Here is a 16667-nt window from a genome sequence, read left to right as displayed (position 1 = left end):
TAATGGAACTTGGATTTTACCTAGCAGCTATATGGATTATTTCCAGGTAGAAGGAAATACAACACAATCTTCTGACTATCTATCTATTAATCTTACAGCGCCTTGGAGATTCCCTAGAAAATGCTTAAGCACGCCCACTTGGTTACAAGGACAATTCCACTGAAGCATTTTTTTTTTTTTCCTTAGTGAGACATGATGTCTCTTCTAACTTAAATGGGTGTTTTAGGAGAATTACTGATGTTTTTGAAGGTATGGCTGATAAGCAATCAAATGTAAAGAATGAGTTCTAAAGATCACATGAAGAACTGATGCTCATCATCGTAGATGTGTATTTCAGTGAGATTTTTGTGTAACAAATCACACAAATTTTGAAAATAGTTATTTTAATAGTGTTATATTCATTACACTTCAGATTATGGCATATAAATTTTACAATCTTATTTAAATAAGTACACATTTTTCACATTGTGTTTATTTTTAATATTTTTTCATTCATAACTGCACACAAAACAGGTCTCAGAAGTTTCTGATACAATTAAACAGTTGTTTGTAGAATTCTAAAACTAAAAATCAACCCCTACTCCCACCACTAAATGTGTATGCCAGGGAGTAGTACAAGTCAGTGTGAAGGTAATGAAGACAAATTTTGTGCCAACGTTGCATCAGGAGGCTTGTGATTTCTGACTTGCTCTTGCTGAAGGAACTCATTTTGATATTTATGTGCTAAAACTTAAATATATGGAAGGCAGTAGTAATTGAGAACAAAATCATTGTTCCAGTACTTGAATATGATTAGGAATAATTTTTGACTTAATTGATCTTTAAAGCAAAGTTACCGTGTAATTAGATTATGCTACTCCTGAAATTATAGCTGTATCCATATGGAGGTTATGTTTTTTAATTGGTGGCTTAGATGCTCAAATGTAGCTATACCTCGATTAAAGAAGACAAGATCCTATTATTCTGAGAAGATTTCTGGGCGCTTAGTGTGGATCACGAGAGGCTTCAAAGCTGCAATTCACTAAAACCAGAAAAAAATCTTACAGTAGGCTGCATGCTTTCAGATGTTATTCATCAGCATAAATGTTATATTGGAGAACAGGTATCGTGATATTGATACATAGAAGTATTTTGCTGGAAAAAGTACTGTTCTTTTTTTTTTTATTATTTATTTCACCCTTGAAAAGCGTTGCCTTCAGTATGCAGTAAAATCCATGCTCTTTCTTTAATTTTTTGAGGTAGAGTGAAGACGTGTTACTTTTTTGGAAGAGTTTCCATGAATTTGCATATAATAGAAAGCATGGTTTCATCAGTACCACCTCCTATTGACATTAATCTCAAGTCCCTGTAGAAATATAAAGAAAAAGATTAAAACATTTGCATCCTATACTGATGGAACAGGTGCAGAATTGTACATGCCCAGGTATTCCTCTGCATTTATTACAAAGTTGTTTTTATTACGTCAAAACCCCTTGTTTATAGAAGTACATACATGGTGTGGACAAATGTGTGTCAGCACCATAAATCCCTTCTGTGCATAAGGATGTTGCCAGTTCAAAATCCGTGCAGAAGGTGCCATCACTTTGGACTGGCATGTAAACCAGCACAGGCTCTTCCCAGTTAGGTACATACTACGTAGTTCTGCCAGTTGTTTGCAGAACACCTCATCCACTGCCTCCTCCTGGTAAGCTGGTCTGTGATACATCCTGCAACATCCCTGCTGGTCCTTTGCCAAACCTTCAACTGAATTTTAGTATGGGAGGGTTTTTCTTTTTGCAGGGAAAGCGAAACACATTGCAGAACTTAACTTTGCTCAACTCTGAGGTAAAAGAAGCATCCCTAAGGTATTGTAGAATTGTATGAAGATGGTACCTTTTTATACAGAAGGTTCTGCACCAAAAGAAACCACTCTGGTCTCCCTAATGGCTATGTGAGAGCCAGCACGCCTTTAGTTTAAAATCTTTGTTAGTATGATGCTTCTCTGTTTAAAAAATGAATAGCTGCTCTAAGCTTATTTACTTTTGATTTGATATTTCTAACTGGACTCATTTAAAAACCACCATTTACATTGCCAAGTCATCCCTGACAGTATTGCTTAAGCTCCCTTGGCTAGCCAGAATGCAAATTACTGCACTTCAAGCAATTGTCTTCACAAATTTCTGTTCCTCTTTAGGGAGAAGAAAACAAAGCATAACAAACAAAATTTTGTTAAACTACCTCTACTTATTAGTTCAATATCCTGAAAATTCCCCACCTTCCTATGGGTTTTGGTAAAGACAACAGAGCTGGAAAAACAGCAGGTTAGTTGTTCTTTGTGCTGTGGTGCTATCTGGTTTTTCAAGCTGTAGAAAGCCTCTGCCAGTGCTTTGCATCTTCACGGCATTGTTGCAACAGTAAGCAAGTAATCCTCAAACCTCTGTGATGCAGATAAAAATCCTCCATTTGCAGCAGGTATCTTGGACACATGTGGCTTGCTTATATGAAGTTATAAACAGGCAGTGGCAAGATCTGGCTTTGGTGTTGTGCAACAGATATTTCTTATTATCAGATAGTTATTATATAAACGTACTTTAAAAAGGAACCTTTCACATAATTGTGTGTGTGTGTTTATGTCTGTCTTTACGAAATTGCTAGTAATTACACTTTTGTCTCTGTGGGTGAGATGAGGAATATTTCCTCCAGAACCTCTTCCCCCATGGAGACAGGACAGAAGGTTTTACCTAGTTTAAGAGGACTGAGATGACAAAAGATTCAAATTATGTTAATCTAGCAGCCCTCTTCTGGGAAAAAAGACACATTCTCAGTGTAAGAAAACAAAACCAGAGCACTAATTATTCTGCCAGGAACCCGATGAGGAAGCTGGGGAAGGTGACTTGGTAAAGTAAGCTTGTATGTAAGCTATTTATTGTAAGTAAATGTTTTGATTGCTAATATTATATGAGTAATACACTATTAATACAGCATATAAATATTTCAATATATATAAATATTAGAACTGCATTGTTTCAGGCAGCCTTCCCCTCTAATGCTTTTGTTCTGGAACTGCTGCACTGCTTTCTGAGTCCTCTGCTGCCCTGTCATTACCCCCATGGCAGAACTGCATGCCCTGAACTACCTCCAACTCTGCAGAGGTGAGCACTGACCTCACCTCTTATCAAGGGTGATAGGGAACTAGCTCAAAACATACTCAGCAGTTACAAAAGGTGTAATTTTGAGGTATGCTGTTGAATGCTGTTTTCCTTGGAGAGCAGGAGTGGAGGGTCAGAAAGCCCAAAGCAGTTTGCCTGAGGAAAAGATAGCCATTGCATTCCGTGCCCCTCAATGTATCCCCTCAAAACAAACAAAAAAACAACACTCCCAGTAAGGAGATTCCTCTCAGTCAAGATATCTCCCACACCTGAGACATCAGCCATGGGAAAAAAATAATAATTACCTCAATGCTAACTAAAAAAACCTGTACCTAAGAGGGAGGGTGAGGAGCCCTTCCCACACACCAGCCTCAGTCCATGTTACCAGTAATTTCTAGTTAGGTAGCAAAGGGGACAAAAAGGGCTGTCCACATTGTCAAATGAAGTTTCCTGTCTCCGTAGTTACCTAACACAGAACCTCCTTCAGGAATGCATCCGTAAGGGAACCCTCTGACTTACAGCCTGAACGCGTGGCTGAGTTGTGTGTCTCAGTCCAATCTCAGTAGCAAAAGTCTTACAATAGTTGTTCAGTTTTAACTTCCCTCTTTTGGCTAGTGTTTATTCTGCAGACACAGATTCAGCTGTGGTTTTGCACTAGCCAAGCTGTGCCCATCACCTTGTTTATAAACCTTTTGGTGCCAGTAATCTTGGAATTCAGGGCTGGTTTTCAGGATACTAAAACGAAGTAGAGACAAGTACCGATCTCAGTGACCACAAATACTGCTTCTAAGGTAGTAATATGCTACGCAGGTGCTATGATCACAGCTAACACCACACACTAAGTCTGTCTCTAGCCCCAAGCCAGTAAAGCTGTAGAGTGTTTTGTAGTTGTGCATCCTACCACCATTTGCTGCCTACAACCAAGAAGCTCTGCCTGCCCAGGAAGCCACTCCGAGTTACATTCTCCTCTCAAAAGCCATATGACAGTAGGATCTAAAAAGCCCTTTCTGTTTGCAAACACCCTGAGAGGAAGCTGTTGCACTATCTTCAGTGCAGATGTCTTCACAGAATTTTAAAGCTCTGCAAAAATGAAATCTTCTTTTCTTCCCCTTTTCTGGTGGGCATCTTGGAGTTGCTGGTGCTGTTTTGACATGGGGAAGAAAGTGAGCACCTGTGGGAACGGGGGTTTTGGTTACTCCAGTTCTGTTTTTCACTATCAGCCTGACTTCATGGCAGCAGGTCTTCGGGGATGCTGCTCCCTGCTTTCTTGGCAAGGAGACCATTGGTACTGCACTTTGCTAAATCCTTGCCAAATCATTCTCCACATCTATGTGCTTCAAAGCATCACTGCTCCCAGGAAGGCTATTTGAATGCTGCCTCCTTTCAGCACAAATTCCACTTGATTACAGAAGGTTAACACTTCCCCCCCCCCCAATCACTGTGTTACAATCGTGTTACTAGCAAGACTTTTCTCCTCAAAATTTACTGATATATCTTCATATGTAATATTGTGTGATCTCTTCCATCTCCAGAGACAGCTAGATCTCTTACAAGACTGCTGCAGAAAAAGGCTGAAACTATTTGTTTTCACAGATCATTGAGAAAGTCATTAAGTCTTGTCCCAACAGTTAGCTACTAATTCCAAAGCAGATTTCTGTCAGTAGACCTTGATGGTTTTTTTTTGTGTTTTTTTTTTTGGTGCAACCATAAATTGTGATAATGACACAGACTGATTAAAAAACCCAGTGGTCTAAACTCATTCTAGTTTAGACATGCTTTATAAAGAATGAAAGACTATACAAAATGAAACCAATTAAGATATTTCAATTGTTTTTTTAAACACCTGAGGAATATAAAAAATGATTTATAAGGAAATACATTCCTTATTCAAAAGATACTCCACTTAAAAACTACAACAGAAGTTTGATTTTCAACTATTCTTAATTACAAATAAAACTTCATATTGCAGTGCTTAGGTGGCAGTTGGGGAAAAAAAAATCAGTTTTCTTCTGCAGCTATGTGTACTACATCTATTTCACATGAACAGTCAATCGAGATTTTTTTATTATTACTTTCTTCAGTCTTTCACGATGCACCAAGGAAAGAAAGCACAGTATTTTCCCCATCACCCCCCCCCCCCCCCCCCCCCGCAAGAGTAAAGCCTGTAAGCACTGGCAGCAGATAGACACAGTGTTTAGTACTTTAAAAAGATCTTAAATGGAACAAACAAACAACCCCCCCACACACACTTTTTTTTAAGATCTCCAGTCACCACACTCCTCCTATCTCAATAGAAGTGTATAAAATTATTATTCAAATATATAGATTACTGGCTGAAATTTAAAAAAAAAAAAAAAAAAAGTCATGTTATGAAGCCTGAAAAAAATGCAATATACTTGTTTCTGGAAGTTTTTCTCCCACTGGTCTCTCACTACCTGGGGCTTTCATATAGATGGTAGGTTTGTTCAATAACCGATTTTTCCCAAGTCATGATGTCTTTGAGGCATTTGATGTAGGGAAGGGAAAAACAAGTGCAGGTCTAGTCTGGTTCTCTCCTGCAGAACCAAGCTAGTAGGCTGAAGTGTGGAAAGTCCACTCTTACTGGTGTATATGTTTCTGTTAAACTCTTTGATATTTCAGCTCAAAACTTTTTTCAAACCCATTCTCTTCAGAATCCCTACAACTAAAAATAAAACATATAAGTATATAAAATCAGTCCAGTATAGGTACCTACATGAAGAAACAGTTATCTTCAACGACACATTCTAGAGAGCATTATACGTTAGAAAAAGTTGTTCTACAAGGTTTAAAAGGCTAATGATTAAAATGGACAGATGTGAATAAATCACAGAATCACAAAATCAGAAAAAATCATAAGAATAAAGTTTTTTGGCAGACAGTGTTGAGCTGGGTCTGTTTAGTATCTCCCCACTAACACCAGTAACTGAAAGTCGAAGACTTAATGCACTAACCATGCATTACGCCGTGTACTCTGAATAGAAACAGCCTGACGTGTCACAGACTAACATTTCCTTGGAATCTGGGTAAGTATTATGCTGCAAAAATCTTTGTACATTGTGACTGGATATCATGCTGTGCAGTTATTATAAGTCCAGCATGCTACTCTACAAACACCAGAGTGACGTGAATGGTTACTCAGACTGCCGTACAAAAAAAAAGAACAGCTTTAGGAAAGTCGCTGCTTTGCTTACTGTTCCAGATTAACAGGATTCTAAATCGAACCTGTAATTGTTTATTTAGGTAATACTCTACTTCTCCCTTCCTGGTGCTTATGGTTACTCAATGAGGGAATTTTACTGATTCACAGAAAAATTTAGACTATATATATCGCACCACTTTTAGCCTTATTTAAAACTGTTTGTTTTAGAGGCAGAAAGATATGTTTCTTCAGACAGCAGACACAGTTGATACCAATAGGAAATACTCTGGAGTTCTTCTCAGGGAAAATGTGACTGTACTGATGTGCTTAGAAACTGTTCTGGAATTCACGCAGAAAAACCCTGTCCACAATTAGCAATAATATACATGTACATACATGTACATGGCCTAATGTCTACACATTTCTACATTGATAGCAAATGCTTCAAGACAAGTATTCGTTTTATCCAAAGTGCCTACTGCAATAGCTTTCAGCACCTCCATCACTGAGGACCATTAACTGCTAATAAACAGGTGGTGAAAAAGGTAACTAAGAAAAAACATCCTATTGACAGCTGGCTTAAAACCACCACCACACAGCAGTCCTTACTTTTTGGGTATCCACAAGTCAGAAAAGGTTAACAATCTCTCTGATTTACCACAATGGCAATCTTGCTCATAAAATGCCATGAGACAGAGAGCTGAGTTACTCCATTTGCTGGAAGGAAAAGTGTCTGTGTTACCTATAGTGTTACACCCTATAAACTATATTATATGGGTTGGGCACCAAGGCCTGACTTGGGCGTTTGATGTACATCTCCCCCACCCCTATCCCACTGACCAGTAAAGGACAGGAGTCAAACATCAGAAGGTATCTCTCTCTCTTCCTCTGCTGTACTGGATAGAGAAGTACAGAAGAGACCTGCCATGAAATCACTGATAGGTTTACATTCCACTCTTTAACACTCTGTTTCTACTTTTTTTTGGGGGAGAAACTCTCATTACTCCAAACAAATCAACCTATTATAAAGAAATAAGTTTTTTTTCAATGTCTTCTGTTCTCACTTTACCCAGATACATTTACTAAAGCTTTGAACTAACTGAACCACTACTTTTTCCAACCATTAATTAGGTATTGTATTATGAGGGCTGAAATGAAATCTGCTGTTAGGAGAAAATACAAGTTCCATCTTGATCTTCCAACACATTATAAGACATGAGGCCAGCACAGCTGCCAGGAAAACTGTTTGCTTAGAAGGAATTTCACTGTAGAAGTAGATACACTGCAAAATTTCAAGGCCCTGGCATGGGGCTTATTGAATTTGCAAAAAAGGCTGTTTTAATGATCTAAAAACTTGCAGGAAGCAGCTACTTCTCTCAGATGTTTCACAAGGTACCTAGTATGACTAATCGCATGGAGACTGCTATCAGAGACTGCTGCAGGTCCGTGGGCAGGACCAGTGCCTCTGTCTGCAGTGAAGTAGGAGCTCACCACAGGAGCCCAGTGTTGAACTCCAATTTCAGACACGTTTGGGGTGGAAATATGGGAAAAAAAAAGATGAAGCTTGATTTTCAATGGTCCCTCAGAGTCAGGAGAAAAGCTACTGCTTTGTTTTAGTTCTGATCCTGTAATCAAGATTATAAGCAGAAAGCAAAGGAAAAAAATCACTTGTTGGTAGACCTCACCTCTTTTCATTGTCATACTGCCTAGCACATTTCCGAAGACCATCAGGAAAAATACAGAGTTTGCTTTCTTTACCTGAAATTCAGGCTAACCTGTGGGTAGTTCAAACCCCATAGTTGTAGTTTGGCCCACTGTTGGCAAAGGAAGAGCCAGCCTACTTCCCGACACCAGTCACCCCACGTCAGTGGGACAGGGGAGACCATTTCATGGCATGGTCAAGGACTGCAGTGCGAGCTCTAACCTAAATCAGTGACAGGCTGTTCAGTGGGATGGTATCTTTCACATCAGCCAGGAGCTGGTGGCCTTTCCAGCGTGTGATCTTTCAGCAGGGCATTTAAGAGGGAAAATTGCAGTAAACAAACCTCCTACGTTCACCACTCACTTGCTTACCTGTAAAACCTGCTCACCAGCACCTCACTGGTGAATCCCATTCCTCCCCAAAACTGCAGACAGCTGTCAGTCACTTCACGGGCCAGACGACCTGCCTTTAGCTTAGCCATGGAAGCAAACTTGGTCACATCATTGCCTTCCACATAGAGAGCTAAAAAAAATGATGAAAAAAAGCACGGTTACACACAGACACTTACTGACCACAGCCTGGCAACCACCTCCCCATATTCCCTCAGCCTGACAATGCTCTTTGCATTAAAAAAAACACATCTGGGAGGGCAGATGTGGGCACTCACCAACAGTGCGGTACAGCAGCGAGCGCAGCAGCTCCAGCTCAGTGGCCAGCTCCGCCAGGCGGAAATGCACGACTTGGTTGTGCAGCACGGACTGGTCAAACACCTTTCGCTGGCGAGTGTACTCAATGGTTTCTTGTATGATAGTTTCCAGCGGTGTCAGGACTTCACGAAGCAAAGCACAGAACAAGACATAGCTTTACCCAGATCTCTTTTTTTTCCTTCTTATTGAAAACATTTTTTTCCCAATACAAACAATACGTTTTTACAAACAATACATTAGGTTTCCTAAAGTAAATTATTCCATATGCTCACAGTTTGAAGTGCAGAATTTCAACTCCTAAAAAAGTCTGGCATTCCCTTGTACCTTTGAAAACAAATCCCTTATCCTCATTCCACCTGAGTCCCAAATTGCCAAACTCAGAGGATAATGAAGGGGAGTGGGAGGAATGCAGCAAAGTCACCGAGAGCAGTACACAATAACAAGCATGTGACCCTTACCCTTAATACACCATTTGGGGCTCTATCACAAGCTTGTGGAACTGCTGGTTTCCAAGCTACCTGTGTCCTGAACAGCAGAAATAATCCCAAAATAAAATCTTAAGGCAGGCAGTGTGCACACTGAGCAATGCTGTAGAAATGCAAATTCAAGGAAGCTTTCAGGGAAGAAGGCAGAAATGTATTCAGAGATCAAGGGAAGTGAGCAGACTGATTACATTCCATGATCCAATCCCAATAAAGAAAGGAAGGAGAAAATATGAAGCTTCACAGCCACTCCTGAACTGTGCTTCTAATGGAAACACAATCAAAATAAGACACAGCTGGAAAACAGGTGAGAGAGATGGGAGAGACTGCTTTGAATTAAGTGAACTACTTTGCTGCATTTTTTCTTTTCTGAGCAACCTCAGAGCAACCCTGTTTCAAACAAGAAAAAGAAGAGTATTTTCTTGCCAAGACACATGCAAAATCCTCACAGGAGCCTGGTGTGCTTCCATTCTTCTTTTTTGCATCGATATTGAGACCACCTCTACTTAAATTTCATCCCTATACTGCTCTCATATATCCTCATATACATCCATATACTGTTCTCATATGCAGACTTTGCTTCCCACCATGATCATGTACTAGCTCTTCCACAGAGCACTGCTGTTTGCATCCTGTCCCCACCATATCCTGTAAGGTTTGGCTTTTCTCATTCCCTTAATACTTCCCCCCCCTTCTCAAACAACTATCCACATTGCCTATTTTGAAAAACAAACTAACAAACAAAAAAACATATATAGTAAAGTCTTGTTTTCTTCTGTGTAAATTCTGTGCTGCCACTCTAATGTTTGTTTTCTGGACAGGAAAATAAATTGCTCTCTCCAGCTACATTTCTTTTACAAAAGGAACATCCCTGTTTTCCCAAAAGACCATGTAACACAATGCTGTAAGATGTATGATGCTAACAGCTTTTTGGCTTGTACACCTATGGTCTCCAGCTTGGAGAGATGCTACAGAAAAAAGAAGAAGTGCCTAGGCACCTCTTGCTCCGTACCCCAAACTGGGAAGCATGGAGCTGAGTCTGTGCTGCTGGGAGGGAAACCAAACAGTATGTGCCAGTGCTAGGACAGCAGAAGAGAGGTGGGAGGGATAATGGCATGGGATTAGGCTTGAATAGGTCTGTCAGGGCAAGGTGCTCCAGCATGGCCCATTTGGTTGCCAATATCCAGATGGGAAATGGTAGGACTTGGTGGGAAGGAGCAGAACGGCACTTGTGTCAGCCCTGGCTGCAAAAGGGCTGAAGATCACTATGGGGTTTTGGTCCGTCTTTGCTCAGGCTGTCACCATGCATCAGGTCTAGGAGCAGGGAGCACAGGAGGTTTGTTCTCACCGTGCTTACTTCCCTGCTTCCCTGCCTCCTTCCTGCCCCACGTCTCAGCTACCCCATCCTCCCTTGTTTCCTTGGCTGTCATCACTGCCCTTCTGCTTATTCCAGGAACACAAAAATAGAGAGGAGATTTTCTCAGGACAGGTATTTAGAGCTAGAAGCATAGCTCTGAAATGACAAAGCTCGACTGTGAAGCAAACAGCAATGAAACACAGCATGTCTGAATACCACGACTGCCAGCAGCCCTTTACAACAACAGCACACAACACCTTGCCAGTTGTATGATAAATGTAGGGAAATGACATTATCACCAGTGAAATTCATTTTCTCTCTAAACTTTCATCTTTTTACTGTACTGGTGTGTTTGTTTCCTCATTTGTTATACAATGTTCTTCCCATCCTCAGGCAAACTTGGCCTCAGACTGTCTGACTGACAGCACACGCAGGAAATGTCACTGGGGGCAGGATAGGGACCATGCCGTCTACCAGATAGCAGAGCATTGTGAAAGCACTTGCAGTTTTCAGATGCAGAACAATCTTTTCTTCATACTTCCATCCAACTTATGTTTTCCCACTTGAAACTTCTGCTCACTGTAAACACACTTTGCCTTGCTATTTCTCCACCCAACACAAAAGGAAACTAAAACATTTTTCTGAAGCGGTCACTGATCCCTCTCTACTGAGATGTACAGCAAGCTCTGAGCTAAACAATCTGTCTTACAGACGTGGGTTGCCCATGCTAAAGGATCTGTCATCCTGCCGTGACTCAATGGTGCTCATAAAACTGAGGCTACAGGAACAGATAGAAGTCATTAGAGAAGTGCCATTCTGCTCTCTCACACACATGCTGAACTCCCTCTTGGCCTCCAAGTGAAGCAATTCACAGGAAAACTGTTTGCTTTTTGCCATAGTAACATTCCCTTCCTGTGGTCGGGGTAACAGGTCCTCAAAGTGATGGTGTTTGCTGAGTGTCACAACATGGGAAAGGTTTGTGGCAGCTCTTCCCCTTTAATGAAGCAGGAAAGGCAATGACTTCTACCAACAGCTTTGGTAACATGCCACTTGGAAGAAAAGAGCACACCTGTGACCAAATTTTGCAAAGTAAAATTCTTGAAAAACATAGGCTTGCTAAAAATAAAAAGCCTTCCAGGTAATTCATTTTCCATCTGTCCTTTCACTGAAAAACATATTTTAAAAGGAAATAAGAAAGAAAAAAAAAAAAAAGAGAGAGGAGAGAGAGAGAGAGAGAGAGAGGGAGAAAGAAAGAAAGAAAGAAAGAAAGAAAGAAAGAAAGAAAGAAAGAAAGAAAGAAAGAAAGAAAGAAAGAAAGAAAGAAAGAAAGAAAGAAAGAAAGAAAGAAAGAAAGAGAGAAAGAAAGAAAGAAAGAGAAGGAAGAAAACTCCCCACACACGTTCTAATACTTGGTCACAATGAAGATAACCAGTAAACAAAGAGAAGGCTGAACCATATTATATTTCATACTAAAAAAAAATATAAAAAGAAAAAACGAAAAAAAAAAAAACATCACTGCCCAAAAAGAATTGCAGTGGCAGTGAACTGCCTCTGTCAAGTTTTAGGAAGCAGTTGAAGCAAGCAAGCTAAGAGCAGTCCTTGAAGTGTTCAGAAAAAAACAAACATGATTTTCAGTGTCACATGAATGGTCATGAATTGGGAAGGCACAGGAATGTCCTTCTGAGGGCCAGAAACAAGGACTAGGATGAACATATGCAGACCTAATCATGAAACTACTGAAAGCAAAACTATTTGTAGGACTGGAAGCGAGCAGTGCCTGTAACATTGTGGTGTAACAAACCACATCCATCAGGCAAACAGCTCTCTGCTGAACATCAGTTACTCTGACAAACTCTCTCATTTACTACAACTGGTAACTTGTGAACTTTGTAATGTGACACAAGACCTAAGCCTTGTTCCTGCTTCCAGTGCTCTTCATACATCTTACATCAGATTGTCAGTGGCTAAAAGCAAAAATGACCCAGAGGGCACAGCATGGTTCCTTTCTAGCGAAGACGCTGTAGGACAGAGCTGCATCTCCCTTGGTGGCAGCAGGGGCCAAAGATGTCCTTCCCAGATTGCTCATTGTCTTTCTGGCAACAAGGCAAATTGAAACCTGGTGTCCCGCTTCCTGAACGAGTGCATGGGCTGCCAGGGTGTTGTGCAAAGCTGGAGAGCACCAAGCCGCCAGTGGTTTTGAATACAAGTGATCTCACCTGCTGGGCTTTGTGTTTTGATGCTGTCACCACGCATCACTCTCACCCAGGGCATGACTAACACGACTCTGCTGCCTGGGGAATGTCACTGCAACCTGGCGTTTATGGTCGTTTTGTTTAACAGAGACTCAAAACTGAGCATAAGAATGCTTAATTGAGCCCTTACGGTCTGCGTAAACTTTGGTTAAGTTTCAGAAATGCCTTTTTGCTTTGAGGAGGAGGGGACTCTCACTCGTTTGCTGCAGCAGGGCTCGTGGTGACCAGCCACGCATATGAGGAGAGGTGAAATACAGCTCTGCCCTGAAGGTAATTAGCATGAGGCACAGTAGATTTACATAAATTAAAACAAATCCCGCAAAGATTTCAGTGGGGCAAATTCTTCTGTTCTGTTCATAAGCTCTCCTAAGGTGACACGGTAACTGTTTGATAGCACCGTCAGTAATTAGCAAAAGACTTCTTTTTATGTTGATGAAGCTCATAGAAAAATGAGATGGTAAAATATATCTGCAGGAAAACAGCCTCCTGCCAAACTGCTTGATTTTCTGACTCCTTTAGATTAATCCCAAGCTTTGGAACATACATGTTTGTGATAAGCAAAGAAATCTGAGGTCAGGTACTTGAGGGACTTCTAATGGTGGGCACCAGAAATACAGGGGAGTCACCTTTGAGGTATAAACACAGCTCTACACCAAGGCTACTGCTGTACTATCTACCCTCAAGGATAGAAAACTGCTTTAAATTATTCTCTTCGCTGGATCTGTCACATTTCTGCCTAGGCAGGAATATTCTTTTCCTCAGGATTTTCAAAACTTGTTTGTTCGAGACCATGAACAAAGTGATCAAGCTTTGAAATCACCCTGCTTTCACCAGGAGGCATGGTGCGGGGACCTCCAGAGACCCCTTCAGACTGGCATCATGTGGCTCTCCATGACTGCCACCTGAACATGCACTGTGCCTGCAGTGTACGCCAGCATCCATGGCTTGAATAGTGATGGCTTTGTGCAAGCAGCTCTCCAGCACAGGCTCCAGGCCTCCAGCATAGTGCTGCCGGCAGACCTGAGGCCACCCGGCCTGTGGAGGCCATCGCGGGGAGGCACCAGAGAGCTGCTCTGTGCACCTGCAATGGCAGCTCGCAGGCAATTACACCCAAACTGCCTGGTGCTTGGGGCCTTTGTGTAGATGAGGAGGCCAGGCACAGGCTCATGGGACTTCTCAGCTTTTAAAAACAAGGAGAGTAGAGAGGACAACTGCTCTCAAAACCTGGAGCCCCTGGTTACAGCACTGTCCTTGCTATGGCAATTCCCAGTTCGTGCTTTTAGTATTAGGCTTAGAGACTTCATGTGGAATGATCTGAACTCATTTCATCTCCATCCCATGAATGTTGTGAACTCTGTGCAAAAGCAGGAGCAGTACAGGGCATCTGATCCTTGCCAGAGTCTGCAGCGTCATCCTGTGCAAGCCTGGCCTCCCACTCTTTGCTACAACAGCCCTCACGTTTACCATTTATCTCAGACTGAACTAAAAACACTGGCTCAAACCAAAGGTGTTTTAAGCATTTGAACTCCAAAATATTTGCTGTGGGATCAAACCATAACAGGGAGTGATTTTTTAAAAAATTTGGTCACTGAATCAGAAAATCACTTTGTACAGTTCCCGATTCTCCAGCCACGCAAAGAGAGTTAACAGACAGTGTACGAACAGAAGTACATGTATGAGGAGACTATTTACACAAACCAGAAATTTAAAGAGGACCAATCTTCAATCTTCTTATAGTGAACCACATTACATCTAAGTTAAAGAATCAAATGGTATGGTGCAAGGGGAAGGTTGGAAGGCTGAAGATGGACAGTCCAGACTTGGATCTGGTTATCTGGAATATCCAGAATCTGTCTATCTCAAACATGTGGACTTGGGTATGGCCTGAGTTGAGAGTAAAACAAACTCTATAGCAGCAGATCTTCAGGGAAAGGAATTTGGTGTTGTATCATGTACGTCCAATGTGTATTGAGATAAAACAGATCTGTAAAAACAAAGCTATTAAATCCTGTATTTACACAGCCACTAAATTACTTTTCTAAAATCTAAGATAAAGATAAACATCACAGGTTACTGCACTACAGGAAAAGTCACCATTCTTCTATTTCATGACAGTATTTTTATACCCTTTTACTACATCTGTAGCCAGCATAACATGATGCTGTTTTTTCTTATCAGCAGAACAGACTGAGAAAAAGAAGAAAATCAAAAACAGCCTCTGTGATACCTCACAAAATATTTTCTTTCTGTTTCAAGCTTTCCTACTAAAAGGGAAGGTTGTCTGTATCCAGGCTATGAGAGATTTCAAAAACAGATTGTAAGAGGTCACAATTTACAGTGAAAGGAAAGTGCTATTAGTCATGCAGTAAGGGTGACCCCTGTGTTCCTGCCAGGCCCCAGCAGCACGAACGATGACTTACCAGTGGCTACTCCCCACAGTCGCTCTTCTTGGAATTGCAACATCTGGTATGTAAAACCCATTCCTTCCTCACCGATGAGGTTTTTGCAAGGGACTCTTACGTCTTCAAAAAAGATCTGAGCTGTGTCCGATGACCTCATGCCCAGTTTGTCTATCTTTTTAGCAATGTGAATACCTAAAGAAAAACATTATATTAATCTGGAATTTAAGAATAAAGTTGGTACATCCCATTTTTAAGATTTTTCTCTGCTTTATTTGACTAGAAAATCAGAAATTGCAATTCTAAAGGTCTTAATTTTCATTATGTTCCTAAATAATAATTGTTAACTAGTAGTAATAATCTTACTTCATGTACATCTGGAAACCACATATTTATTTGCTTATGTTTGGTTTTTAGTGCACTATAATAAAGTGTTGGAATTCAATTTAGCAGTATTTGCTGAGTGTCTGCACTACAGTGAAACAGTAAAGAAATGTTTAATAATGGCAGAAAACAGAATTTTATGTTAAGCTGCAACTAGAGAATTTCTACTCATGGAAATTCTCTTTCTTCCACATTTATCCTTCCCTTTCTATCCCATTCTGATCTCTCCTGGTACCTGTAGAAGAAACATTTTATAATCAAATCATATCACTCTCTCCTAGCAATAAAAAGGTTACACTCAAATTTACAAATACAAGTATCCAACAATTCTGTATCAACTCAAAATTTTGTTAAAGCTATGTATTTTATGATGGCCTATGAATACTATTTAGTGCATTTAAACAGTCGCAGAAGGCTTTATAAGGATTGTGATTCATTCCTTGCAGTTTTTATGTTGACATCCTTATGAAGAGGGTATGCTTCCTCACTGACTTCCCTATACAGCATAGACTCTGACCCAATGTGCAGCTGTCTGTTGGAGATGAACCTGATTCCTGTAGGAAAATCCTGTTGCAATCTCTATCCAGATCTCAAAATTGCTTCAGGTTTGGCCACTTCAGCTATGTAATCACTCCAGGAAGGAATCCTTCCTGTTTTTTTTCCCAGCAATTTTTTTTTTTTCCCCACAAGTTCTTCCTTGCCATTGTTTAGATGCTAGCATGGCTTACCGCTGTGCCATACAAATTAGACAGACATCAGTGATTTTTGTGTTATTTCCCTTTAAGTCTTCAGCCTTTATCTCCTTGTTTTTCTGGGTTTAACACATGAAAATTCTGCATGGAAATCAAGAATGCTTCAGAGGTAAACTGAGGCCAACAGGTAGATATGAGGATTTGTGCAAAACATGCCAATTACATCTGCCAAGTCAACATGAAGCGTCCTCCAAATCAGTTTCTATGGGTTGGACAGAAAAGCAAACATTTTGCTATCCACAGACATGGTATACTAACCAATTTTGTGATACAGTGAGATTCTGGTATTTTTTTTCCTCTTCATTCTATTTTTTACTATCCTATACTAGTCTGTAACACAGCTT

At 40.6% G+C, this 16667-nt stretch overlaps 1 protein-coding gene across 1 annotated transcript in view; it reads right to left on the bottom strand.

Annotated features, from left to right (window-relative positions):
* Positions 1-465: 465 nt before the first annotated feature.
* Positions 466-16667, bottom strand: part of LOC116486880 (probable acyl-CoA dehydrogenase 6) — an 86500-nt gene continuing 70298 nt past the window's right edge. The window contains exons 6-9 of the mRNA XM_032183406.1: positions 15209-15382; positions 8658-8819; positions 8362-8512; positions 466-1345 (exon numbers count right to left, since the gene is read on the bottom strand). Coding sequence (XP_032039297.1) covers positions 1255-1345; positions 8362-8512; positions 8658-8819; positions 15209-15382 — 578 coding nt within the window. The 3' untranslated portion in view covers positions 466-1254. The remainder of the gene's footprint in view (positions 1346-8361; positions 8513-8657; positions 8820-15208; positions 15383-16667) is intronic.

The sequence above is a fragment of the Aythya fuligula genome, chromosome 2 (genome assembly GCF_009819795.1).
Source record: "Aythya fuligula isolate bAytFul2 chromosome 2, bAytFul2.pri, whole genome shotgun sequence".
Taxonomy (NCBI): Eukaryota; Metazoa; Chordata; class Aves; order Anseriformes; family Anatidae; genus Aythya; species Aythya fuligula.
This window is presented reverse-complemented; position numbering and strand designations above follow the sequence as displayed.